The sequence below is a fragment of the Melopsittacus undulatus genome, chromosome 4 (assembly GCF_012275295.1).
Source record: "Melopsittacus undulatus isolate bMelUnd1 chromosome 4, bMelUnd1.mat.Z, whole genome shotgun sequence".
NCBI classification, from domain to species: domain Eukaryota; kingdom Metazoa; phylum Chordata; class Aves; order Psittaciformes; family Psittaculidae; genus Melopsittacus; species Melopsittacus undulatus.
Window position 1 is genome coordinate 22,739,330 of NC_047530.1, and position 27,393 is coordinate 22,766,722.

Genomic DNA, 27,393 nt, shown 5'->3' on the forward strand with positions numbered 1-27,393 from the left:
TCACATCTCAGAGGAGCCCAGGAACTCTCTGCCTGGTTTTGGCTTTCCCTGTAGAAGGGCAGAGGTTCCCCAGGTGTCTCTGGAGACTTGCTGTGCAGCAGATGGCTCCTTCAGGAGCTGAGCAGGTGAGTAATGCCTCAATCCACCCTCTGGTACACCGTAGTCTGTGTCCCTGCATCTTTTGCACTGTGAGTATTCTGCCAAGTGATGGAAGTGCCTGGTGGGATGGATGGGTATGGAGCCAGGAGTATGTCTGCATGCATGCAAGAGCTAGGTTTGTGTCCAGTGCAGTGGCTGTTGCAGGCTGATGTCCTGCTGGCACTGATGGCAGGTGAGAGTAAGAGCTGGAAATGCCGCAACGGCTGTGGCCAGCTTGGTTAGGTGTTTATAAAGCTGAATTTATTTTTTCATCTTGCATACCTTCTCTGCCTTCAGGGAGAGACAAATGTCAGCATCAGCAGAGGTAAAGAACATCCAGACACAGTGAGCTCAGGGAATTGGATATAGTAAGTTTATAGGAGTGCTATTTATCAGTATTAATCTAACACTGTGTCATGGTTTAACCACAGCTGGCAACTAAGTATAATGTAGCTTCTTGCTCACTCTTCCCATGCCACGGGATGAGGGAGAATCAGAAAAAAAGTAAATCCCATGGTTTGAGATAAGAACAGTTTCATAATTGAAATAAAGTACAATATAATAATGACAACAATAATAATAGTAGGAAAAAACAGAGAGAGAGATAAAACCCGACAAACACAAGTGGTGCACAATACAACTGCTCACCTTCCACTGACTGATACCCAGCCTGACCCAAGCAGAGATCAGTGGCTCCTGGCCAGCCCCCCCAGTTTATATAGTGCACATGATGTGCTGTGGTATGGAATACCCCTTTGGCTAGCCTGGGTCAGGCATCCTGTCTCTGCTTCCTCTCAGCTTCCCATGCCCCTCCTCACTGGCAGAACATGGGAAAATGAAAAGTCCTTGACTTAGGGTAAGCACTGCCTAGCAACAACTGGAATATCGGTGTTTTATCAGCATTGCTCCCATCCTGAATCCAAAGCACGGCTCTGCACAAGAGCCTAAGATTAACTCTACCCCAGCTGAAACCATGACACACTGTTATTAGAAGACAGATGTGCAAACTTTTGAAAGTGCCTGGCTATGTGTAATATGTCAAATATAAATAAATGCCATTGTAAACGTTGAGTCATACAAGAAGCTAAATAAGACAGTTTCCTGGTCTCATTAGAGCTGAAAGCTGGGGGTTTATAGCAGGATGAAGAGAACTGCACAATGCAGTTCCATATGGCTTATGAAATTTGTATGAAAACCACTTTCTCCTACCCATCCTAATTATGATATATAATTAGATACACTATTTTCCTCAGAGCACTTACTTAGCTGGAATTTTTTTATTTAAAGACCAGTGCAATCACTTGTATGATGCATTTCTGCAGGCCTTTAACAGATCAAAACACGACTATTTACAGCAATAAAATGACCTTTCACTAATTAGGAAAGAAAATGTTCCACAACAGGTGACAGTTTCATGAGTGCTCAGCACTGTCTGAATTAAGTTTGGCATTTGCCTTCAACTTGTAGCTGGGATAAGTGTTTAAATGGTGTGCATAAGTTTTTAAATTATGGGTATATATGAGTTTTGTGTGAATGTAAGTGTGCTGATGGGGGGAGATGGTGTCTGTGGTACCCATGGCCAGGCAGCAGGCTGAAAGCAAGGCACTGTTTTTTACCCAGGGCACAGTTTTGCCATATAACCTGTCAGCAGAGGACTCCTTCTCCTGTTGTGCACCACCAGCCACTGACAGTGAGCAGCCTGGAGTGCTCAGCACCCACCTCACAGGGGTAGCAGCAATAACACAGAGTTATCGGCAACTGCCACGAGCATAAAAGGGGACCCGGAGGACCAGCTGGGGCCAAATTCTGTCAGGCTGCATCCCCTAAGGGCTTGTATGAACAGGATGAAACAGGGACGGAGGAAGGGGTGTGCCAGAGCAGTAAGGATGAGATGCATGTCAAATGCACTGCTTTTTATTATTCAACATTGAGACTGTGGTAGTGCTTAGAGGCTGATGATTTGGACTTTGTTGTACTGGGTACCATAAGCACTATGCGCGTGGCAGTTTTGCTCCAGGCAGTGAGGAAAGCCAGGCTGTGAGACCCAACACAGCACAGAGGGTGCCTCTGCTTTTCCAGCTTGTCTGTAGCCCAGCAAAACCCTCCTCACACCTGGAACCAGTGGGTGACATTCACCAGAGCAGGCTGGGAGTAGAGGGAGAATTGGTCCTTTGAAGGAGTACATAGGACTACAAATGGCAGTGCAGGAAACAGTAGCCAGAGACAGAATAAATGAGTCACTTTTCTAGCATATTTGAATACTGTTTAAATATAAATATTGCAAATGAGTATCTCTGAGAAAAAATAAAATTGGATGCAAAAATACACCAATGGTACACTGTATATGCATATAAATAGATTACATGGCTTGCACAGTCATTATATGTCTTCCTTCCGGACCAACTTTTTACAGGGTGCTTCAGAAGTTGAAATAGAGAAAAACAGAAGGGAAAGGTCATCAGCTAAACACATTGTTGTTTTGGCAAGTGATTCACCTCCCAGAAAACTGCGCTGTAAAAACAACAGTTTCACAGCAGATCCATTTGCATTTTCACATCATATCTACCTCACAGCATGATGGGAAAGAGTGAGCAGGGAAACAGTGATGCATATGGGGTGCTCAGTATGTTTTAATGGCATTTGAGATCGGTTCCTCCACCCATTCAAAGCCTATGATGTTCATGGGGTCTGGGAAAGTCCTCTCCTTGATAAGGAGGGCTTACATAGCAGTATTCCAAAGTGCTTTACTAGATGCTGGGGCTAAGCCCACATGATCCACTGCAATAGGCAGCTTGCTCCCAATCCTCTGCTAGTAGGGAATCGCTCCAGTACAGATGCAGTGCATGGGGTCACTATAGAGCTGCTGGTGGCTGCCAGGGGATCGGGGACTCCCACCTCACAAAGGTGAAGCAAACATACTCCAGCTTGGAAACTCCAGTGGCCCTGGACAGTGGGGCAGAGTGTGCAGCTGGGGCCATTCCAAACCACAGGTCTGGAGGTCTGGGGTCCTACAGCACAATGGGGCAGCAGGAGTCCTGCTGTGGCTGAGCAACAGCTCCTCCTGAACTGAAACCTGGTGCCTGATGGGACATCACCCTAATGCAGCTGCCCCTATCCAGCTCAGAGGAAGGCAGATGGAGTACAAGCATGCTTACATGGGACTTCTCCAACATCTCTAAATTTGGCTTCTGTTTCTGTTTCCCTCTGTTCCCTTCAAATAGAAAAGCTACACAAGAGGTGCCTGCTCCGTCTGGGTTAGGTGGGGAGCCAGCAACATGGTCTTCACAGACTCTGTGAGGTAGACAGATGTCAGAACGCCAGAGCAGTGTCCAGACAGAGAACATGATTGCACCAAGGAGTCCTTGGGGGAGTCCTTGACTGGTGCAAGGGGCAGCCCTGGTCCTTGTGGGCACTGCTCCTCCTGTGGGCACAGGCTCCTCTGGGTCCTGCACAGGGACGGTGATTCCCATACAAGTGCTGAGCAGCAGATAAGGACATGGCACTTTCAGAAGGAAAAGGTGGCAGTGTGCCCTGTGCATTGCTCCAGGAGACGGTCTCCATCCCTGGCTCAGCCAACAGTCCAGCACAAGGGGTGCCAAAGAGTGTCTTGGTCTAGGACACGTTTATGTCGGAGAAGAGAGGGGCCTTGGGCAGCAGGGTTGCTGTACTGTCTGCCAAGTAGCCCAGGATGCTTTTGAGTTCACTGCGAGACAAGTTGGCTTTGATGTACAGGAACGCTTCCAGATGCCTTTTGCTGTGGGAGAGAAACAGGCCGGTATTATCTCCTGCAGATCTCTGCATGATGGGATGCTTGCACCAGTATATGGCTCCCACCCCACCCCACGGTGGGTGCTAGGGTTCCCTGATGAATGCCAGCTCAGCATCTGGCAGTCCTACATGGGATACAGCACTGTCCAGGGAGGTTTGGGGTAGGGTAGGGAATTTCCAAGGCAAAGCACAAAATCAGGCCAGAATTTGGAATGTCTAAATTGGCTTTTTAAAATGGATTATTTTGCTGTCTAATGGCACTGGGATTGCCACAGCCTGGCAGGCAGTCCACACCCACTTTTATAGACTCAGGCTGTACGAACCTCACCTGTACTCATATTCCACTGCTTCTCAGCTCAACTAGAATTGCATCAGTGTGCTTCAAATCTGTTCCAGTGTCTCTTACCGGATATCTGGGTATGTGGTGGCAAGTGTTGCAACTTCAATTTTAATAGCTCCTAAATCCTGAAGTCGGATTATTTCAGCCAGTTTGGGAAGTGCTGAATTCAGCCACGTGGCTTGAGACCCCTGCCAGAACAGAAAGAGGTCAGTAGGGCACTGCAGAGGTACAAACCTCCACCCAGCCCAGCAGCTGGCTTCTGAAGATGCTTCCTTGGGTCTGTTCCAGCCTCTGCCAGACCTAAAAGCAGTAGAACAAGGATTATCAAGGGTGAGGGGGAAGAGTCAAAACCCAGACCCCATGCAAGTTGTACTGAAACCAGAGATTAGCTAAATCATCTGACTCTATTACAATATAAACCTTTGGAAGGAAACCACTGCCTATGGGACAAAGGAGGATGAAATCACAGCTCTCCATCTGGGGAGGTGCAGGCTGGTGGCAGGGGAGCCTTCCTGCCTGCAGGCACTTGGACATCTCTTTCTGCCTTCCAGGAAATTAAGCTGATTTGGAAAGGTTAACAAGAAGCCCCAGAAAATTTGTTTTCCTGTTTTTCAGTGTATCATGCCCTGTGCCATTGTGTTCACAGGACACTCACGTACATTGCTGGTGCAGAAGGCTTCCAGGTCAGCAGCATTCTTGGAGATGTGTTGGGCCAAGTTTTGCTGTTGTGCTGTGCCTTTCAGGCTGACTTTCCTCTTCAGCAGCCTCACAATATACGCTTTAACCAAGTGGGCATGGACCTTCTCAATGATAGCCTGTTGGGAAGGAGAAGGGGGATCATCCATCTACTTTTGCTTGTGGAAAAACAGTGTGGATGTAGGACAGAAATGTTCTGGGTGCTGTAAGACTTGCCCCACCAAAATGCCTGCTGCTAATCATGGGATCATGCTGGCTGCCAACCTCTCCATTACTGGTATGCAACATCTTAGATGCCGAGAATTTCTTTGTACTCAAACTAATGAAGTGTGGGAATTTCCAAATCTTGCTTCCTTCTGGGAAACATTTAAAACATAGAAGAGATCTTCATGTGTTGGAGAAATAATAGTACACCAGAGAAACAGGAATTCATGCTGCTCCTCCTGTTCCTTTCTCTAATACACAAAACATCATAATTTTGTTTCAGCTACTAAAAAGACAAAGGCAGGAAATCAAAGAGTTTTTTATATGGTGATGTTTCATATATACTGCAGCACCACTGAAGAGGTCATTGTGAATCAGTTAGGTGGGATTTTTCCCAGTTGTATCCATCTTCTCCAGTCCTTAGGGCAATCAAAGGAGCCACAAGACAGAACTATGCAATTGCATGTGTGTTTCAACATGGATAACCAAACCTGTACATAAATAAAGCTGTATTTTGGGTGGTCCGTAAAGCACTTTCTCTATAGCAGGGGTGGTTTTCTTTGCAAACACCACAGCAGAGGTATAGGAGTCTGCCTCTGTTGAAGAGTAAGATTTATATGGCTAATCTAGATAAACTTCATAGTGATTGGAATCTTGCCTGAGAGGGCTCTCTGATGCCAGGCCAGTTCATCAGCTAATGTGGGTCAAGGCAACTCGAGTCTCAGAGGATCAGAGCTGAATATGCAGCCTCAGCATCTCAGAATCCCTCCAATATTTCTCTTGGACTTACGTGATAGAAAGGGTCCTTTAGGGTCTTGAAGTCTGAAATATGTTTGCTGGTGGTTTTAATGATCTCGTTCATAATTTCATTGCTGGAGTCCCACTTATTTTCTGTGAACTTCTTATAAATTGGCTGAAAAGAGGAAAATCTGCTTAGTTCCCTCAAAATAAATTCTGTGCACGTGTATATTTAACATTTCTGTATGTACAATATCCTACACAGTGACAGTTCAGTGTGCAGTCCTGTGCAGGGATGTGTGTGACGATGACCTGAGGGGGCTGTATTGGGTTTGTGCCTCTTTCTTTGCTCCTCATGATGAAAATGACTGAGAGCTTGAAAGGCTCATATTGAAGATGCCTCGTTTTCCCCCCACATTTTCCATGTTTTGTGCACACTATCTTGCCTGATTAGAGAATTATGGAACCATCAGGGGGAAAAAAAAAAATAATCATTATGAGGTGTTTTCAATCACAATTTTTCTTGGGCACAGTAAATAAATATGAAAATGATAAAAAAAGCACCACTGCTTTGTCATGCATTCCAAAAGGCCCTACAAAAAAAGCAGGAGAGATTGTGGCTGAACATTCCTGACTCCTACGCCTTCCCCTCCACCACACTTGCTTAACTTAAAAAGCTTGTGTTATATATAAAAACACAGAAAAGAAAAAATAAAGTTTTTTTTTCTTTAAAAAAAGAAAGAAACCAGAAGTGCCTTTCAGGCCACCTTTATGAAGAAGCCAAAAGCTGCATAATTGCAGTTCATGTAATTTGCGATTGCTTCCCACAGATTGGAATGTAAACATATGCAGGTTAAGACTTTCCCTCCTGCAGCAGTTATCTTAGACGTGATCAGCATGTTTTATGTTGGTCCGTACTGTCACCCCTACGTAGCTGTGCCTGTTTTGCCTGCAGGCTTGAGGACCAGCTCAAGAAGAAGTGGGTCTGAGTTTTCTGGCAGCAATGTGAGTTAGAACTTATGCTGAGAGGTGATCTGGCCCTGAGCCCTTCTGAACTTTTCTGCATTTGAATCAGAGATTTGATCAACAGATAGCATAGCTGAAGAACATGCCTAAAACCAGCACAGGCTGAGCCATGGGGCAGCAGGATATGGGGCATGGATAAAGTACCTTCAGCTGGACAAATAGCTGCTGAAGCAGCACATCAAAGCCACTGTTTTCAATGTCACTGAGTGTGCTGAGGATACTGGCTCTATTGTCATCCTTTTCTGACACGTTTTTCTCTGTGTAGTCTCTGCAAGGAAATATCAGCAAAGTCAGAATAATCTGTTCTCAAAAGAGAGAAAGAGAGAGAAATTCAGAGGTATCCAAACCTTCCTCTGCAGGCAGATGGATGTTCCTCTGCCTGCCCTGGAATACCTCCCCTCTATCACACTAACTGTTGGATAGGAGAATAAGAAGGAAGGTGTTTTGTTATAGATACTTACCTAAAATTCCAGCAGTTGTTAACACTTGCAATCAGTATAGGCTTGTAGTATCTGTGCTTCTTGCTTTTCTCCTTAAAATCTTCAAAAGCATCCTTGTAGCTGGAGGGGAGATGGGAAGGGGAGAAGCAGATGAGTGCATGCCCTGGGTGGCTCTGCCAGCCCTGCTGCCCTATGCTGCCTTACCGCACCTTTTCAGGAAGGCAGGCAGCTCCTTCCACAGGCGATGTGACAGCTCCTCTCCCACTGCTGTGCTGATGTCCTTGGCTCGCTTCTGGCCACTGTAGATACTCTAACAAAGAAAAGAGATCAATTTTAAATGCTGTCTGCTCCAAAAAGGCCAGGTTCACTGGTTAAAAAAGCATAGATCCTTAACTGCAGTAACTGCACCCAGCTCTCCTGCACCCCCCCACAACTGAGCCAAGGACCATGCAGAGCAGCTATGCTTCTATACTTATTTGGTTAGCTCAAGCCAATTTTGAAACCCATTTTCAGATTGGGAGAGAGGTGAAGAAGAAAGATGTATGAAAGAAAGTCTATAAAGTAGCCAAGAAAGTGGGGAAAGTGACACTTTTGCCTTTTTTTTTCCCAAATGTCATATTGTTGCATTAAAAAAAACAATTTAAGCAAAACCACCTCAAAATATTAAATGTTTATATAAAAAAATAAACTCTACTAATCTTCTGCAGCCAGAGGAGAGTGCTGGGTGTGGGGAAAGGGCATGAGCACTTGGAGCAGCTCTGCCAGTGGCAGTCTCCCTGGGAGCAAGCAGGGCAACAGCATCATGCTACTTCCTCACTTGGCTAAATCTCGCTCTTGTTTTTCTGCTGCTACATTACCCAGTGCCTAATGGCTTGGCATTGTTTGGTGGTGCAGAAGAGACTGCACAGGAAGAAATGAAGGCAGATCTCCTGCTCATTTTGCTTATACAGGAGTTTGTCTCCAGCATGTGGTGGATCAGGATCATGCCAGACCATGGGCTTGGGCTGCCCTGTACCACCCACCTCTACTACTGCCCTACACATGTGACTTGGCCTTTTGCTTTATTGCATTGATCACGGTTGTTCTCAAATCCTAAATACGTGCAGGATGAAACTGTTTATTTTTAATATATATCTGTATTACCTGGATAACAATTATTCCTAGTAGTTCACTCTGAAAATGTCCATTAAATTTCTCTGGTTCTTCTTCATCTTTCCATCTTTGGATTTCTTTATCTAAACATCTGCTCAGCAAATTTTTGATAGTAGCCTTTAGGGAAGAAAGAACAATGGCACTTATCACAAAGTAGATGTAGCAGCTCTTGCCTTATGCACGTTTTACTTGCCCACCCACTATTTGGCTGAGCATACTTTTTTCTTGATCCTGGATGAGAAATAAAGGCTCCCTGTTGCAAGATGCCTTACCGACCAATTCACATCAGCAAGGACAATCCCCTCACAATACCCACCTATGCAACAGTGATTTGAGTATTTCAGGGTAGACATGCAGGTCAAGATGTACACCCCTGCCTGCCACATCAGTGGTGATCTGGAGGGCAGGGGAAGGGAGCTGCGGGTTGGAAGGTTGCAAGCAGATATGCGTGCCAGAGCCCAAATTCCCCCAGCCACTCATTGCCTGTGTGTCACACTCAGTGCTATCTGCAGACCTGGTTTTGCAATGCTTTTTCATGAGCAATTCTGACGTCTTGTGAGTGCTGGAGAGTGAAACAAAATGTTCTCAGATTTTCTCCTCTCTGACCCCTTCTGTGTGCATACAGCATGGCTTTGGAAATTATCTATATGGTGGCTGGCATATATTTCTGATCTCCAAGTTTGTTAAGTGCTTTGCAGCCCTCACACCCACCTCTCTCACATGCAAACCATCACTGGCTACAGCTAAACCTGGAACTTCTCTTTTCATTTTCTGGGAATTCCAGCCCAAAATAACAAAAGCACTCAGCTATGGGAATACTGTGATAGTTGCTTCTTGTTTCCATTAATGCAAGAATGATCCAAAAAGCAAAGCAACTCTTATTTTCTGCAGACCAGGCCACCCTCCATCAAAGAAACAGATTTTTTGAAACCAGACCTGCATTCATCAGCTGAATCCTGAATTCAACAGCTGCAAGAGGGAGCCTAAATCCCTCTGGGAATCTAACAGACAAAGGGAAAGTTACCCATGAAGATTTGTTGCATTTCCTCCCAATTTCCTACCACAAGGTTTGCAAGAACAGAGCAGTTCTTTTCTGATGGCTGCCAGGGCTAAGCAGAAGTTTGCTCTGCAAGTCCCATCTAGCAGAAAGCTGACCTGACCCCCCAAAAGAAACAAAAGCATTCTTGCTTTTGCTTCTTCTCTCTGAAAGAGTGTATGGCCCACAGGTGAGGAATGTATGTGCAGGACAAGTCAGAGCTCATCTGAGGAGTCTCATGGGAGCAGCTAAGGGAAGAGGAGGGACTGAACAGATTCTCACCTCTTCTTTGTCAAGGTATTTCTTTTCAAGCTCTTTGCTCAGACTTGATGGTAAGAGGCTTCCAAGCTGAACTTTTTCCAACTCCTCGGCTAAAACATGATCCTTTCTCATATCTCTGGAATGCAGAAGCCAAACAATTGCATTTTCCAAGGGCAGTGTAATTCAAGACAGCTGTTGATGCAAATCACTAACACTTTTCGAGGCTATCCGTGAAAAACAGATGGAAATGTACATTGTCCTTAGTCCAGGCAGAACTCAAAGGAGCTGAATCTGTGCGGGGGATGGGACCCTGAGCAACCCTGGGGAACAGTCATGTTCTGCCCAGCTCCTGAGCACCAGCTTCTCGCACTGGTGGGGATGGGGAACCTCTGGGATACCTCTGGGAACACCATGCAAGGCAGCTGCTGCCCAGGCCAGCACTGTGTCTAGCACCAAGCTGTGCTGCTCAGGCTCAGCTCTGCCCCTCACTGCCACTGATTTCCAAACACACACTGGTTCAGGCCTGAGTATCATGACCTAGAGCACACTACTGGCTCTGGAAAACTTCCAGGATCAACACTGACTCATTATATTCCACCAGTGAAACACAAGAAGAAAAGTGGAGGTGAAGGTTGAATGGCTTTAAAACAGCAGAAGAAAGGTCGCTGGTGTATTTACTGTTTGTCACCTAAGAATGAGAGCCGTTGGTTCTCCATCCAGTACTATAAGCCACAACAAGGAATATTTTCAGTTTGATAGCTGACAAGGATTGTGAGGATGAAGGGCAATCCTTGGCTGAAGATATCCTCTCACAGGGGTACACTCTTTGGTCTCCTAACCAGGAACAGAGCATAGACAGTAGGTAACATTTAAGCAACATCCTCCATGCCCAGGATAACTGGATCTCAGGTTGTTCAATTTATTGGCTGCCCTCTGGTCCAGAGGGCTGAAATTTCCAAGTTTTCCAAGAATGAGTCCAGGTCTGCAGCAGAAACAGAGCTCAGGGCAAAAAACCTGCCCAACCTACCCAACAAATGAAGACCTAAACATCTGTGCGTCTGTCTGTTGCCCAGAGGCCTGACTGGGGAGGTCAGACTAGCAGCCTTGAGTGTGTCCCTTCTGGCTGTCCTGGCCAGCTAGTGTACATCAGCACAACAGCACTAAAACCTAGTCAGGTGCCAGATTGCATTGCAGTGATACCAGTTCATAAATCAAGAAAATGCCTGGTTTTGCAACCAGTGAACCTGCATTGATCGCCAAGCATAAGCATGTGTAAAAGCTTTACTTACTTTGGATAAAAATTGTGCACCCATGACAGGAGAAGATAAATGTCCTTGTCTTCCAGATGAGACTCAGCACTTTTTTTTGTCTGGGAGGCAAAACAATTGTGGTAGAGTTCTGCGTATATGCTGAACACATTAAACTCAGGAGGATAAAGCTGTTTAATGTACTTCACAACCACTGTCAAATCTTCTTTCATTGTCTTTCCCATATGCAAGAGATTCTGGCCAACTGCAGACAGGTTCTCAGTTCTAGGAGTATGGCTTGTGTCTTTCATTCGAGTCTCTACTGACTCCTTTACTGCAGCCATCCAAAGCTCTTTCCATTTTCTAGGTCTAAATGGCATGTTTTGGTCAGGTGGATTCTCTGATGTGTAGTTCTGGTCTTCTTTCTCCTGCTCTTTCAGCGCCTCTACTGCCTGCTGCAGCAGTTCTGGGTTTGTTTTTGCTAGCAGTATGGAGTCTTTCAAGATGCTGAAGACTTTGTAATTCAGAACTTCATAGACGGACTCAACATCTTGCTGGCTGGTGCTCAGTCCCTCCTCACTTTTGCTAGACAGGCTTTTCTGCAGCATAATCAGATGCTGAGTGGCTTCGCAAAACTTCTGCTCTTCAAGGAGATCCATGATTTTTTTGACTGGTGAAAAAAGAACAGCCTTTCTTTACGCAATAGCAAAGATTTACATTTCTGTTTTATAGAAAACTATGGCTCTGGAATGCTTTATTAAAAAAATGATTATATTTCTCTAACGCTGGATCTTAGGCTCCTTCACCAGATGATAGAAAACCTTTCTGATTATTTAAAGATGAGTTTTTTTCTAGATTGCCTTTAACTGGGGCAATGGAAATTTGAATACCCATCACTAGTGTGTTACATATGGACAGCTATCCATGAGCTACATGTAACTGCTCCCAAAATTTAGATTTGTAACATTTTATTTATTTATTTGTTATCCCCTTTCCCATTAATATGATCTCCAGTTCGAAGCATGGCTTTAGAAAAAACGTAGATGGCAAGATGTAGCTAAATGAGATGTGTTAGAGGAAATATCACATGGGTTTTCCAGAAATAGGCTGATCTGCGAAATGTTTTTGGAGGATTCATTTAGTGAGCATGTAAATACAACTGAACTGTCTTATCTGAGCTGCAGCCTCTCAATACTGGGAAATCTGAGAGGTTATTAGTTAAACTGGAGAAGTTATATCCCAAAATAAGTTTTGTTGGGTGTGCAAGGTTTTTATGGAAAACTCTGGGTGGAGAAAGCTTATATTATTCATGAAACTCATCTTACTTTGTATTCTTCTCAGAGACTGTAGCACTAAAGCTGGGAGTGCCCTATTTGCATCTATTATTTACACAAAGTTTAGAGAAATCATCGAAACTGAGGTCTTAGTATTATATTGTTCCTGTATTATACAGGAACAGCAAGATAATTTGAATAGTAAATAGGCTGAAATTTAATAGCACAAAGTATAAGATACGAAGTCAATAGAACAAAAGGTACTTGGCAACAAATAGGATTTTTGCTGCAAGCTGGATGTGAATCATCTTGAGATGAAGGAAGAAGAGAGATGCCTGGAGAATTAGTAAATCATTATTGAGAGATAATGATGAAAATGTCATATATGACCCAAGGATGTGTACAGTGAGGAACGACAAGCTGAGACAGGAAAATGGCAACATATTGTACTAGGCAGTGGTGGTATCTCATCTGGAATATTTTCTGCAATTCTGGTTGCTTTATTTCAAAAAAGACATTGGGAATGGGGCAGTGCAGCAGTAAGAAGAAAGGCACAAAGGGCCTGTTTTCAGTAGACTTGGTTCTTTAGCTGAGCAAATTCAAGGTACAGCTCATTAAGTTTATGAATCAGGTAATGACACATGTAATCTGAGGTGGTAGGTGAGCTTTAGAAGTGCCAAGGGGCACTTACCCTCCAGTTCTGGGTTTCTCTGAGCAAGTATTGTGACTGGAGGAACTGTATGTTCATATATCGGCCCTGAGAAAGACCTATGCATGCTGCTCAATGCTGCTTTGGGGAAAAAGGAGATTTCACAGGGTGGTGGTTTCATGGAGGAACAGAGCAGAGAGGTATGTTGTGGTTTCTTGCCCACCCACAGATGTCTGTGCCACCATGAGCGTTAGAACTAAGTTCTCTTTTGGACAGAAACCACACAAACTGGTGGTTCCTCAAGCAGTATGCCCTTGGTAGCAAAAATCTAAGACATGAGGTCTCCCTCAGCCCATGTTTCTCAAGGCTCCTTGGCCAAGTCACCTTAATCTGTCAGTGCCCTTGTTTCTCAAGGGGACAATTTTCCACCTTGTGCAGTCCCTGTAGAGGTAACTATGGCCTATAAGGTGGTGAAAGGAAGATGGAGGAGCACTTACCACTGGGTGTCTTGATCTTTTTCATTTTCTTAAATGCATTTGTAAAGATTTCTTTTATTCCTTTCTTCCCCTTTTCAGGACTGTCGCCAGCAGAGGTGCAGCTCCCATTGCTCACAATGGAAGATGCACGTGAGGCTCTGTAGGCTCCCTCTGGCCTTTCACTCATCTTCTCCTGGTCCCTGGACCAGATCTCGTCTCCAGAAGGTTCAGGACAGGCAGGGATTTGCTTAGCTACTGATGTCAAAGGGTTTTCAAGCTGCTTGTTTGCACCAATGCAACCCTCTGATCCATTGCACATTCCAATGGGACCATTTTGGAAAAAAGGCAACATTTTCATCATTTTCCTTTTAGCCTGTAAGTTTCAGAAAGAACTGGTCAGGTTATAACAGTTGGCATGAAAAATACCATGGCACAATGTGGCAAAGTGTATTCCCATTAATAAAATTAATTCTGGAATGAAGTGTCCATGTGTGGGCAGTGCTACACACATCTGATATGAGCACAGCTCGGCAGGAGAGCCTCTGAGCATCATCACCTCGGGTAACTGAGAGGATGGAAGCAGCTCTCTGGTCTAATAAATAACTTAGAGAAAATAAATGAGTGATTTTCAGGATGATGCAGATGGCCTGATTTGAGACCTTGATATTGTCTAGGTACAGGACAGCAGGGTTCTCCCATGGGATGCTGTGGGAGTACAGACATCAGCATGAATGCTGCACATGAACGATGTGGGAAGGTGGGACAAACAACCTGTGCCTATTCAAAGCAACCATAAAACTCTCTTTATATGCTTTATATGGCATTGGGATCGATTCCCACCTTCCTCAGGGCCTGTTTTTGCTGGTCTCTGCTCATCTGGCTGCAGCTGTTTCTGGAAGCATCCATGTAGCTTATTGCACACTGAATTTGCAAGTGCAGCATGAATATGAGATGGGCCTAACAAGCCAGTTATGCATCAGTCTCTGCTGAGTAAAAGTCCTGCTGGTTTAACTGTGTCCCCATTTAAGTCACTGATAAAATTCTTAGCTTTATTGAGGAGAGCTCACAGGGAAGGTGAGTGAGAGTTCAGGAACACTGGGAATGTGAACAACACGGTCAAAGGGATGGGAGTGTGGAAGCACAGCAGTATACCCTGATATGAGCATTAGGAGACTTATCACTTTAGGCCCCAAAATCCCAGCTTCAATGCTCTACATGCTCCCTGCATCACTGAAACAGCAGACAAAAGCTCAGGGATGTATTCAGACCCTTCAAATCCACTAACATTCTACATTATCTCATTTTCAGAATGGTCCCAGGGTGACTATGGCATCCCAAGACAAGGCAACTTCAACGTGACTTGATGAGTGTTTTCAAATGCCCAAGAGCAATTATTGCCCCGTCTCTTTATGTTGAAATGTGGGGCTTATGCAGAAAGAAATGCTAGTGCAATGGGGTAAAGGAGGGGGAAGGTTCTGATAAGCAGGAACTAACCAGACTGGACTTTTCCCAGAGCTGCTAAATGAAACTGGTGCTAGTGACCAGGGCTGCTGCATGCATGTTCAGAGCAGTCCTTGCCTGGCTGAGGGGGAAATAGGAACAAGGCATGAAGATCAGGGTGGTTTAGCCTTGTTTAAACAGCCGTTATCCTGCTAGAGTCCTGCTCTACCACTAATGCTCTTGTGCCACAAAAAATTAATGGTGGCAATTTGTTATTGTAAAAACACATTGTTGGAGTTTTTATTTAGAATGATTACTTGTAGAATTTAATATATTGCTATAGATTTATTTGCATAATTATATTAATCTATATAATAATTATATAAATATTTAAAATAAATGGATGCTGGACAATGGACTCCAATCCTTGTTCTAACAACACTTTTTTTTAATTGACTTTCTAGGAGACCAGTGCACTTCTGTACAAAGAGCTCTCAGGCAAGTTTTGGCTTACCTGCACTGCATAATGCAGAGGAACTGGGTTTTAAATAAAGGAAGAATTTCACTTTGCTTATTAGGCAACAATGTGGTGATCTTCAAATACCCTTGTTATGTTTACTCTGTTGATATGTATCATGCTGATGCAAACTCTGATACTTATTTCTGAGCAAATTTCTTGGAAAACTGTGGGTTTTTGTTTTAATTGCAATTCCTTCTGCTGGCTCCTAGCAGCTGGGAGACCATTGAAGCATCAAGTTAGTGGTAGCAGCAGGGTGTTATACAGAGCAGTTAGAGCCTGACACTGCTGAAAGCTTTCCTTCTCTGTGTTTTGTCTGCCAGGTCATGCTCAGGATTAGTAATGCTACTGCTTTTAAAACACAGTGAAGATTAAAACTCATGTAGGCAGGAGAAGAATGGGTGTGGGTGTTTGTATGACCTGGCTGTCTCTCAGCTAAATGTGTGATCTGGGGCAAAGTGTGAAGCTAAACCTAAAGTGCTCCCACAGCTGAGTGTGACAGTGGTGTCTGTCAGAGCGCTGTGCTCCAGAACTGTGGGGCCGGTGATGTGGGTGAGCAAAGTGAGGCCGAGGACCAGAGCTGCCCAGTGGCGCTGAGCCAGGGCTGAAGCTATGCTCCTACTTCTTCCCCTAGCACGCTTACGGGAGAGGGAGGGAAGGAGAGATGAAACATCACGTTCCGCTCTGGCTATTCTACTGAGGATGCCCCACTATAATCCTAAAATAGGTGGAAAAGAGATTCTTTTTGTTACATTTCCATTACAAAAAATTATCATAGCAACAGGGATGCACTCTAAGTGTTTGGGACTTCCCTAATTTTTGTAGGGCTGTTTTCCTTGTTTGTATTTCCCAATAGGATGGTGTGTTTAGATTCATTCTGCCAAATCCCTTCCTTCCTGTCTGTTCAGGAACAGACTCAGTTGAGTCCTTTCTCTCTCTCCTATTATTCCAAACAAAGTATTTGTTGTTCTTTTTTTTTTCTCATCAAAGAAAGTACCTCTCCCTTTCTTATATCCAAAGATGACTTCCAGAGTCTTTTGTTTTGAAGAATGATGATCAGAAAGGTGAATTTCAAAAGTGGGTTTGCTTCTTCTTCAATACAAAGATGAATATCATGTATTTTTTGAAAACCATTGAAATGACATTACAAATAAAACAGTCCATAAGGGAATGATTAAGTTGGTTAGAAATCTAGTCTTCAATGGCTGGCAGAACTTTGTCCAGATCAGCAGCATAGGAACTGTAGGAAATTTTGGTGTGTCAGGGTGTGATTTTCATCTTGAACTAATAAACACTGAAGGAATTAAGCATCTGAGTAAGGCTGTCAATGCAGTATCTGCCATTGGTGCAGTGGCCATGCTCACTCATGTCTGGACAGCTTGAAGACTTGCCCAGCATTTATGGGTGTGCCACTGCTGGTTTCTATATGTTTGTATCTACATCAGGAAGTATCTGCAGCAGGAAATACCAGCAAACCTCAGCTCTGCCCTGAAATGCAGCCTCTGTCCCTTATGGCAAGTAGTACCAAAAACTCTGCCTCTGTCTCTTCTCTTTATCATTAGATGGCCAAGCACTTACTGTAAGAAACGCCCAATAGAAACTGCCTATAAAAACTTTCTTAACAAAACCTCCCCACTTTCTACGAGAAACACTCAGCTAAAAGGAAGTGGCACTGGTTATGGCTGGAGGCCACAGGCAGGAGATGCTGTGCCAGCACTGCTCCTTGTGTCCCTCAGCACCTGCTCCTGCCTGCTGCAGCAGATGGGACACACCAGGAGCTTGGCTTTGGCTTGCCTGGCCACAGGCTCCTCCTATATACCTGTGCTCTGCTCACACATCAAAGCTTGTTGAAACTTCAGCAGGCTCCTAATTGTTTTATCAGTTAACACTTTGGGAAATGCCAAATAATTTCTCAGGTGCACAGTTCAAGCTCAGATCTTGAGAAATTCAGTGGTTTAAGGTCAAGACTTGACATAGATCCCAACTCACTATTATTACTAATTTGCTGTTAATTACTGTTATCATCATCATACTCATTATTATGTGGCACTATAGTCTATGCCAGGGGAATCTTTAGCCTGAATTGTATTTGATGTAGTATATTCAGCTTGTGTTTTCCAACCAAATTAGGAGCACAGCATGCATAGCATCTATCCAGAGCTCTGTACCATTTGGACAGTAGTGCTGCTGACTGATGGTGTGTCTGGAGAGGGATGCAGCAAGCTCTACACGGTGCTGACCACAGTGCATATCCCTGGGATGGAGTTTTTCCAGGGTGGGCTGCAAGGGTGAGGGAAACCCCTGGAGCAGAGCCACGTTACAGGACATAACCTAGACTCTGGCCACAGTGGCTTCCCTTTTCTCCTTTTCCTCCTCAAAGGAAACATCTCATGTTGCACACTTAGGGGATGAGCTCATTTGCGAGAGGTGGCTCATACAGTGGCATAGAGCACTCAAGGGAAGAGATTTACTAATGATCCCTATTCTGAAGTGTTTTGCTGATCTTTTTCCCGAGCTGCTGCCAGCATTAATAAGCATTTGTCTGGATTCTTAGTCCTCTCCAGCCTGCTGACATACCACATCACAAGCATTTATGTCTCATTTTAGTGGAAATCCCCCACTCTCCCATAGACTTGCAGATATCCAGGGTTATTTAGCTAAGTTTATCTCTGCATCCTTTTCTCCCCCCCTTTCCTGTGGAAACGGGGTTACCACTGCCCACACAAGAAAATTGCACCAGGTCAAACCATCTTTGGAGGCAGTGAAGCAGTGAGGCCAGTCTGAGTTTAGTGTACCTTGGACTAAGCTCAGACACCTAAAAGGAATCTCCTAATCAAAGCAAATTGTCTATGCAGATGCCATCACCAATCTCTGCAAGCTGTTTTTTTTTCCTATGAATTTTCATCAGCTGGATTGGATACTGAAAGGAGATGCTGTGGAGATGGGGGCTCCCACCTGGCTCTGCCTGAGAAATCACAAGCTCTGCTGACACCCTCACCTCGAAATTTTACTGTGCTGTCCAGCACCATCCTGATGGTGACCAAGCTCTGCTTCTAACGCGGTCAGAAGCTGAGGGGAAACAAAACCTATGTCTCCACTAAAGAAGTCGGGGCAGGAGTAGAGCCTTCCTAGGGGACTCAATCCATGTGCCAGAGACTCCCATGGGGCTGGGGATGATGGGGGACTGAAGGGACTTACAGGAATGGCAGTAGTAGACCAGGCAGAGGACCTCAGGGCATCTCACTTGGTGTAAAACACTTTAAACCAGCATTAAACCATGTTACCACCTTACATGATAGGGGAACAGAGTAGATAAAGCTACACAGTGCCTCAGTCACTTTTAAATGGGAATTTGTTTTCCCACAATGTAACTGGAAACAGTCTTGTAAACCAGTGTCTCCTGTTGTTAGAAGTTTTCAAACAGCAAAAGAGAAAGTTACACACATATATATATATTGTAACTGGGGAAATGCAGAGTAAATGCAGCTCATCATGTTCATTTTTCTTCTTGCTTCAAATCCAAGCAATGTTTTTGTAAACTTCTGCTACTAAATCAGAACCCAGCTGTGGCTGTCTAGGATTTTGTTTTCATAACAAAATAAGCCAAATCCTGCATTCAGGGCCTGGAGTTTGCAAAGTTCACTGTTAGAGCTAACAGTGGCTGAGAGATACACGAACTCCCTGGAAACCTCTGCCAGCATCTTCAGACTCTTTGGCTTTCCAGGCCTCTTTTTACAGAGAGGGTGACAGAAGCAAGCCCAAACCTGAGTTTTCTGAGCTCTCTGCTCCCATTTGATTGGCTTTTTAGGAACTGGCAAGCCTCAAAGTCCCTCAGCAAGGGCAAGCCATTTGGAGAAAGACTGTTCCTTCAGGTTTTCTGCTCTGAACTTGGGTGTGTTGGTGAGGCACCATGGCTTCTAGAGAAGCCACATGCTCCAGCCACAGTAAGTTCCTTCCTTACTTTGCAGCAGCCTCAAGAAGAAATCCTACTTCAAACACACCAAAGATCCTAACCTGAGGTTGAACTTTTCAGCCTGCCTGAGGAGTGGGGTGGCTGCCCAAGGATATGAGGGCATTTCAATGGGCTCTTTAGTGCTCTGGGAAAAGGCAGGTCCTAGAGGCAGTGGAGCTTCCCTGACTTGGCAAAGAAAAATGTCATAACATGGCAAATATGGCAATGCAGAACTGTGCCAGCTTAACACACTGACCCTGGCAGGGCACAGGGTCCAAGCACTTAAATGGTGTTTTTCCGGTGCAATCATTCTGAGTGAACATGATCCAATTGTTTTCCTGGGCTTTGGGAAGAAAATCACTGCCTTCTTGAATAGAGACAAAGAGGAGGGGGCAGAAAGTGCTACGCTGAATCTGGATCCCGGTGCCTGATCTGGGTTTTGGATGCTCTGGAGATCAAGACCTATGTCGGAATTTTGGGGAAGAGGATGGGGGTAACAGGAGTCACTGCTCACAGCCTGTGTTTCATGCCCTGAAATCTGGGGGATGAGCAACAGAAATACGACCCAGCCATCACAATGCACACAAATATCCTAGCAGTCCTCAGCCCCGGAATATCTCTGGAGCTGCTGTCCTTCTTGCAGCAATTTCATTTACTCTCTATTCTGGTTATTACGAAGTGGGGCTGAAATCCATCATTTTGTCCATGAATGCACCCCTTAGCGCCTACCACCGACCTGTCCCCTCCCTCGGAGACAGCAGAGAACCTTCAACAAGCCTTGCGACGAGCGAGCTGGGAGGGCGGCGGAGGCACGGGGGAAGCGGGACAGACCCCAGCGCTAAGGGAGGGGGAAAGCGCCAAGCCGGCAGCACGGGCAGGCGGCTCGAAGGACTTACTGTGCTGCGGCTCCCGGGCGGGCGGCGGGCACGGGGCGTCTGCGCGGCGTCTGCGCTGGCAGCCCCGGGCGGCCCCTATAAGGGAGGGCTCGGAGGCGGAGATCGGAGACCCGGTGCACGGGGAACTCCGGTGCGCCTCCCCTCGGAGAGCGGCGAGAGCCAGAGGGAAGCGAGAAATCCCCTCCGACGGGGAAGAGTCACGGTGAGGGGGGCGACTGGCCCCGGCGTGGCGGGAGGTCTCTGCAGGGGTCTGAGCCGCAGGGTGGTGCGCTGATGGGACACCCTGGCCTCGCTGCCCCAGGGGTTGTATGAGCGATGTGTGCCACTGCAGGCTTGGAAACCCACCGTTAGGCAGGGAGGGAGGGAGGGAGCGGGTGCCTCCAAGAGCTCTGCTCCCTGAGCAGGGCATTGCGACGGGCTGGCAGAGGTGAGGTGTGTGCCTGAAAGCACAGCCTTCAGTGTCTGTATTGGGGTCCCATATCGTGCCCAAGGTGAAGCACATTCCCCAGCACAGTGCTCCCAGGAAACACCAATATCATCAAACACATTCAGTGTAGTGGGTTGAGTCCCTGCCTAGGGAGATACAGTCCTCCTTCCTCACCTCAAAGATGCTGAAGCTCTAGTTTCCACTTGCAGAAGGAACATTTGTCTTCCTGACTGTCCGTGATTTTGTAGGCATCTGCATCCCTGGCAGTGGAGGTGTGGTGACACCATTATATTGGGGAACCGTGTGTGCTGCATGGCAGGGTATGATTGAATGACTGCAGGGGATATCTGAGTGACAGCAATGACTATCGGGTCCATTGCACAGGGTCTGTGAAGGCTGCCAGGGCTGTGCTGTGCCTTGCTTAGATAGCCTCAATGTGGAGCACCTTCTGCACCCACCTGGGTGAGATCTGGACTGGAGCAGCAAAAATACTGTGGTCCTGCAAACCTTACCTCTTCTCTCCTCTCCTGGTGTGGTGTTCTGGGGCAGGAGTGAGGCAGGCAGGGGGTCTCAGTGCCTGGCTACTACGCCTGGGACAATTTCTGTTCTATAGCTCGTAGCTGTGGTTTAATGCAAAATGCAGGAAAAAAAGAGCCCATAGACTTAAAGCTGACTGTGAACCATAAGTTTTCATGGTGTTGCTGCTGCCCACACTCAAGGCCTATGTGGCTGCACAGGGGTCTATGCAGACCCAATGTGGGGGCATGCCCCAGCAGCAGACATGGTCTGGGGGACAAGGTTTGTACTGGAAGGACTGCCCAGCTGAGTGGGCATGGCACTGGAGAGCTGATGCTTCTCCTGCCCTGTGCCTTTTGGCAGGCATCCTGCCTGCTGGGACTGGTGCTTTTCTCTATGGTACTCTCTCCCCAGAAGACCATGGTAGCAGGGAAAAAAACCACCCCTGAAACAATGTGTGCCAAAACAGGAAGCGGGAGCTGAGGGGCCGCCCTGATGGGCAAACCCATGATCTCCTGTCTCTGGAAAACACTGATTCATCTCAGGCCAGTCTGCGACTGGGTGGAGGGTGATCCTCTGGGATTGTCCTGGGGTTGGATCCCCTCGCTGCTTGACAACCAGTGGCCTGAAACAGCCATCATCATGGAACAGAAACGCTGGGTGCCACATCAGTTTGAAAATCACTGGAAACATGAGATGGTGTGAGAACTGGCCCTAAAGTGCAGTAACTTTCTCAGTGCTTCATTGCCCTCTCCAATGGCAATGTGAAGAAGAGAGGGGGCAAGGTTTGCCATCTGCAGTTACAGCTGGTTTGGGGGCAGTGCAGTGCACCTGGAGGCGAGCTTGTACCCAATGACCCTTTCATACAGAAGGCAAAGGGAAGTGATCCCTGGAAGGCACCAGGGAGGCTGGTGTGGCCTGGGGATTACACACTCACATAGCTCTGGGCATGGCAGCGTTCGTGGCTGTCTGAAAGCAGAGGATGCTGTTCTGAATGCAGGGAGGACCCTGGGACTGCTTTGCTTCTCACATCCTCTGTTACATATCATGAGTTGTGTGGGATCCAAAGTGGATTCACACGGTGGGATCTCATCTTTAGCTACTCTAGTTTAACATCAGTGGGATCAGGGCACTGAATTCTGCCAGCAGACAGGAGAACCTATTGTAATTGAGTCTTAGAATCATAGAATCATAGAACAGTCAGGGTTGGAAAGGACCTTAAGATCATCAAGTTCCAACTCCCCTGCCACTGGCAGGGACACCTCACACTAAACCATATCACCCAAGGTTTTGTCCAGCCTGGCCTTGAACACCACCGGGGATGGAGCATTCACAACTTCCCTGGACAACCCAGTCCAGTGCCTCACCACCCTCACAGAAAAGAACTTCTTCCTTAGATCCAATCTAAACCTCCCCTGTTTAAGTTTTAACCCATTATCCCTTGTCCTATCACTACAGTCCCTAATGAAGAGTCCCTCCCCAGCATCCCTATAGCCCCCTTCCGATACTGGAAGGCTGCTATGAGGTCTCCAAGCAACCTTCTCTTCTCCAGGCTGAACAACTCCAACTTTCTCAGCCTGTCTTCATTTGGGAGGTGCTCCAATCCCCTGATCATCCTCGTGGCCCTCCTCTGGACTTGTTCTAACAGTTCCATGTCCTTTTTATGTTGAGGACACCAGAACTGCACACAATACTCCAAGGGAGGTCTCACAAGAGCAGAGTAGAGGGACAGGATCACCTCCTTCGACCTGCTGGTCACGCTCCTCTTGATGCAGCCCAGGATACAGTTGGCTTTCTGGGCTGTGAGTGCACACTGCTGGCTCATGTTCATTTTCTCATCGACCAACACCCCCAAGTCCTTCTCCGCAGGACTACCATGAATTTCCTTTTTGCCCAACCTGTAGCTGTGCCTGGGATGGCTCCGACCCAGGTGTAGGACCTTGTACTTGTCATGGTTAAACTTCATGAGGTTGGCATCAGCCCACCTCACAAGTGAGTCAAGGTCCCTCTGAATGGCATTCCTTCCCTCCAGTGTATCAACAGAACCACACAGCTTGGTGTTATCGGCAAACTTGCTGAGGGCACACTCAATCCCACTGTCCATGTCACCCACAAAGATGTTGAACAAGACCAGTCCCAACACCGATCCCTGAGGGACACCACTTGTTACTTCTCTCCAGCTGGACATTGAGCCATTGACCACAATTCTTTGCATGTGGCCATCCAGACAGTTATTTATCCACCGAGTGGTCCGCCTATCAAATTGATGTCTCTTCAATTTAGAGACAAGGATGTCGTGTGGGACAGTGTCGAATGCTTTGCACAAGTCTAAGTAGATGACATCAACTGCTCTACCCCTGTCCATCATTTCCATAGCCCCATCATAGAAGGCCATCACATTGGTCAGGCAGGATTTCCCCTTAGTGAAGCCATGCTGGCTGTCACCAAGCACCTTGTTGTTTTTCATGTACCTTAGCATGCCTTTCAGGAGAATCTGCTCCAAGATTTTGCCAGGCACAGAGGTGAGACTGACTGCTCTATAATTCCTTGGGTCATCCATTTTCCCCCCTTCTTGAAAATGGGGGTTATATTTCCCTTTTTCCAGTCATTGGGAACTTCACCTGACTGCCATGATTTTTTCAGATATGATGGCCAGTGGCTTAACAACTTCGTTCGCCAGCTCCTTCAGGACCCGTGGATGGATTTCATCAGGTCCCACGGACTTGTGTACATTCAGGTTCTTAAGATGGTCTTGAACCACATCCTCATGTACAGTGGGCCCAAGGTCTTCATTCTCACAATCCCTGCATCTGCCTTCCAAGACTTGGGTTGTGTGGTCAGAGCCTTTGCCAGTGAAGACTGAGGCAAAGAAGTCATTAGGAACCTCAGCCTTTTCCAAATCCTGTGTAGCCAGTTCTCCTGATAGCTTCTGGAGGGGGCCTTCGTTGTCCCTACTCTGTTTTTTACCCACTACATACCTATAAAATCCCTTCCTGTTATCTTTAACATCCCTAGCCAATTCTAACTGGGCCTTAGCTTTCCTAACCCTGTCCCTAGCTTCCCAGACAACATCCCTGTATTCATCCCAGGCCACCTGTCCTTGCTTCCACCTTTTATAAGCCTCTTTTTTCCTCTGAATTTTTCTCAGCAGCTCCTTATCCATCCAAGGAGGTCTCCTGCCCCTCCTGCTGCACTTCCTTCTAGTCAGAATGCAACACTCCTGAGCTTGTAACAGGTGATCCTTGAATATTAACCAAGAGTCTTGGGCCCCCCTGCCCTCTAGGGTTATATCCCATGGAAACTTACTCAGCAGGTTCCTGAAGAGGCCAAAGTCTGCTCTCTTGATGTCCAGGGCAGTGAGCTTGCTGCATGCTCTTCTCGCTGCCTGAGGATCTCGAATTCGACCATCTCATGATCGCTGCATCCAAGGCTGCCCTGGAGAGTCACACTTCCAACGAGCCCTTCCCTGTTGGTGAGCACGAGGTCAAGCAGGGCACCTCTCCTTGTCAGCTCCTTTATTGCTTGCAGAAGGAAGTTGTCTTCCACACAATCGAGAAACCTCCTGGATTGCTTGTGCCAGGCTGTACCATCCCTCCAACAGATGTCAGGGTGGTTGAAATCCCCCAGGAGAACAAGGGCCTGCGAGTGTGAGGCTGTTCCCATCTGTCTGTAGAGTGCTTCATCCACAGGTTCCTCTTGATCAGGCAGTCTGTAAGAGATCCCCACAGTAATGTCTCCCATTGCTGTTCTCCCTTTAACCCTGACCCACAAACTTTCTGTTAACTGATCACCTGTCCCCAGACAGAGTTCCATACTCTCCAGCCTATCCCTAACATAAAGGGCAACTCCCCCTCCCGTCTGCCAGGCCTGTCTTTTCTAAAGAGCCTGTAACCTTCCATTCCAACACTCCAGTCATAGGAGTCATCCCACTACTTTTCTGTGATGCCTATTATAACATACCCCTGTACACATGCCCAGATCTCTAATTCCTCTTATTTGCTCCCCATGCTACTTAATAACCTAGAGCTTAGCTATCATCCATCAGGCACCCTTGTTTACCTGAAATAAACCTATCACTGCACTTTGAGCTTCTGCTTATATACCAGTATAGCATTGCTTGTCTATGTAGCCTGATTTCCGTACAGGCATCTTGTATTTACTGATATAATATTGGGTAGTGGATAACCGAGTTATACCTGGCTGCACACCTTCTAGTGGGAATTTTTCTGTATTCTGTAACTACTCAGAATGTGTTGCATAGGGCTACACTGACATTCAGTGTTTAGGCTATCTAAGAAGCTATCTATCTTAAGACTGTGATTTTGAGAAATCCAGGGTTTTACACTTAACTTCTATAATACACACTTAAAAGCAAGATATACTTCAGAGATTTGTAACTTAATTTTGCAGATGCTTCTTTAATTTTGAACAGTGAACCTGCATAGGTTCATTCACCTATTCTGTATTGAACATCAAAGACTTTCTCACTAGCAGTCCTAATATCCAAATTTAGCTGGGCAGGAGCCTACAAAAAGAATATGCCTCTACCAAAAGAAGTTGTGAATCATTTGCACTGGACAATGAAAGATTTGCCTTGCCTGTAAAAGAGCCTGTAAACAAGAGGTGTTGATGAGAATATTATTTTGGAAGTGCAGTTTTCTCTATTTTGAAGTGAAATTTCAATTTCTCCTTTCAGCATGCCAAAGAGCTGTTATTCCGCATTGCCAGCTGAAGGTGTGTCAAGAACCAGAGTGTTGTGAGGGTAAAGGTTTTCTTCCTGGGATCCATTATTTCAATATGCTTATTCATTCAATGGTGTTTGAGAAATTCTGTTCAAGTTTGTTTTAATTACCTTTATTCCAGACAGTGGAACTATTCATATTTTATGGGATTTTCCATGACCTTAACTCATTTGTCCTAAGTAATTACAGCTGTGCATATTTCAGTGCTAGAAAAGCAGCAGGTCTGGGTGCAGGTTGCTGGTAGGAGTTTTCTGTGTGAGTAGGCACCACTCTGTCATCTTCTGCTTGGGATCTGGGACTATTGTCTGGAGCTGCTGGGACACAAAAGCCCTAATAGAGCTTGAGAGTCAGAAAATGCTCTCAGTGTGGGGTTGGTCTGAAAAATCACAGCTTATCCATGTGTAAGGGGGGACAAGAAAGGATGCTATTGTGGTGGCTGACTTCCCTGCAGTGCTGGGAGAGGCACATGAAGAAGCATGTAATGGGGACTGCACCTGCTATACTCTGAACAGCTTGTAGCTGGGTGTTTTGCACAGAAATACCTCTTTTACTTCTGCTTATTGTGGGATATTTTGATAGAAGCAGGTGCATGTGCAAGCAGGGGTAACAGAGTAGAATTTGCGGTCCTCATTAAGCTGTGGGGTAAAAGACCAAGGGGTTACACCAGCCATGCTTACCTGGCTCTGTCCAGCAGTTTGGGGTCAGTGAAAGGGCTGAAAGTTTGAATTTTGAAGACTGACTCAAGATCTGCAGGCCAGAGAAATGGCAGCTGTGTCATGAGGAGCCCCAGTTCCCCTCCCTGAGTGAAGGGATGTGGCAGATCAGTAAGCTGTGAAGGAACTTGCTGGCTCTAAAGGCATTGTCACTGCTCAGCAGCTGAGGCAAAGCAGCTAGTAACTGGTGGGAAGTCTAGAGGAGATGTATCCAGCTGTCAGGACTGTTGAGCATTCCAACTCAGACCACTCAGGTCATAAAAGGATTGCTTGGATGACGTGCTCATCAAAATGTTACTTCTGACTGAGGTCTTTTCCTCTCCAGTGTGATAATGACTGCAAGTAATGGAAACAAGAGCTCTTCTTCTCCATAAGCAGCCAGACTCAGAAGAGGTGTCATGATACGCCCATATATTGGCCTTACAGCATAGAATCAGGATAGTTGTGAGCTGCAGGAACAGAGCATGAGAAAGGGAGGTGAGGGGACCCAAGTTCACTGAGCAGATTGCATCACACAGTACTACCCACTTCGGGAAAAATTCCTGTGGCAGATGATGACTGTGCCATGTAAAAGATAAGTAGGTAGTGGTGAGCAAAGATGGAGGACCCAGGGCTTCTTCCAGACAACATGTGGAACTGCTAGGGTGCTTCCTCTTGCAGTTTCCTTATGTGTCAGTGAAGTGAAAAACTCCAGCTAGCTGCAATCTAGGACTTCCAGGTGTCCTACGGTCCAGCTTCAACACAT

At 46.1% G+C, this 27,393-nt stretch overlaps 1 protein-coding gene across 1 annotated transcript; it reads right to left on the reverse strand.

Annotated features, from left to right (window-relative positions):
• Positions 1-1,400: 1,400 nt before the first annotated feature.
• Positions 1,401-20,288, reverse strand: TNFAIP2 (TNF alpha induced protein 2). The gene is made up of 12 exons (XM_005149567.3): positions 20,251-20,288; positions 13,467-13,818; positions 11,089-11,716; positions 9,821-9,935; positions 8,494-8,619; positions 7,560-7,660; positions 7,372-7,470; positions 7,055-7,178; positions 5,937-6,059; positions 4,906-5,061; positions 4,313-4,434; positions 1,401-3,892 (listed from the first exon to the last, which is right to left on the reverse strand). Exons 2-12 carry the CDS (start codon positions 13,804-13,806, stop codon positions 3,751-3,753), a joined length of 2,076 nt encoding a protein of 691 aa, XP_005149624.1. The 5' UTR covers positions 13,807-13,818; positions 20,251-20,288; the 3' UTR covers positions 1,401-3,750.
• Positions 20,289-27,393: the final 7,105 nt, after the last annotated feature.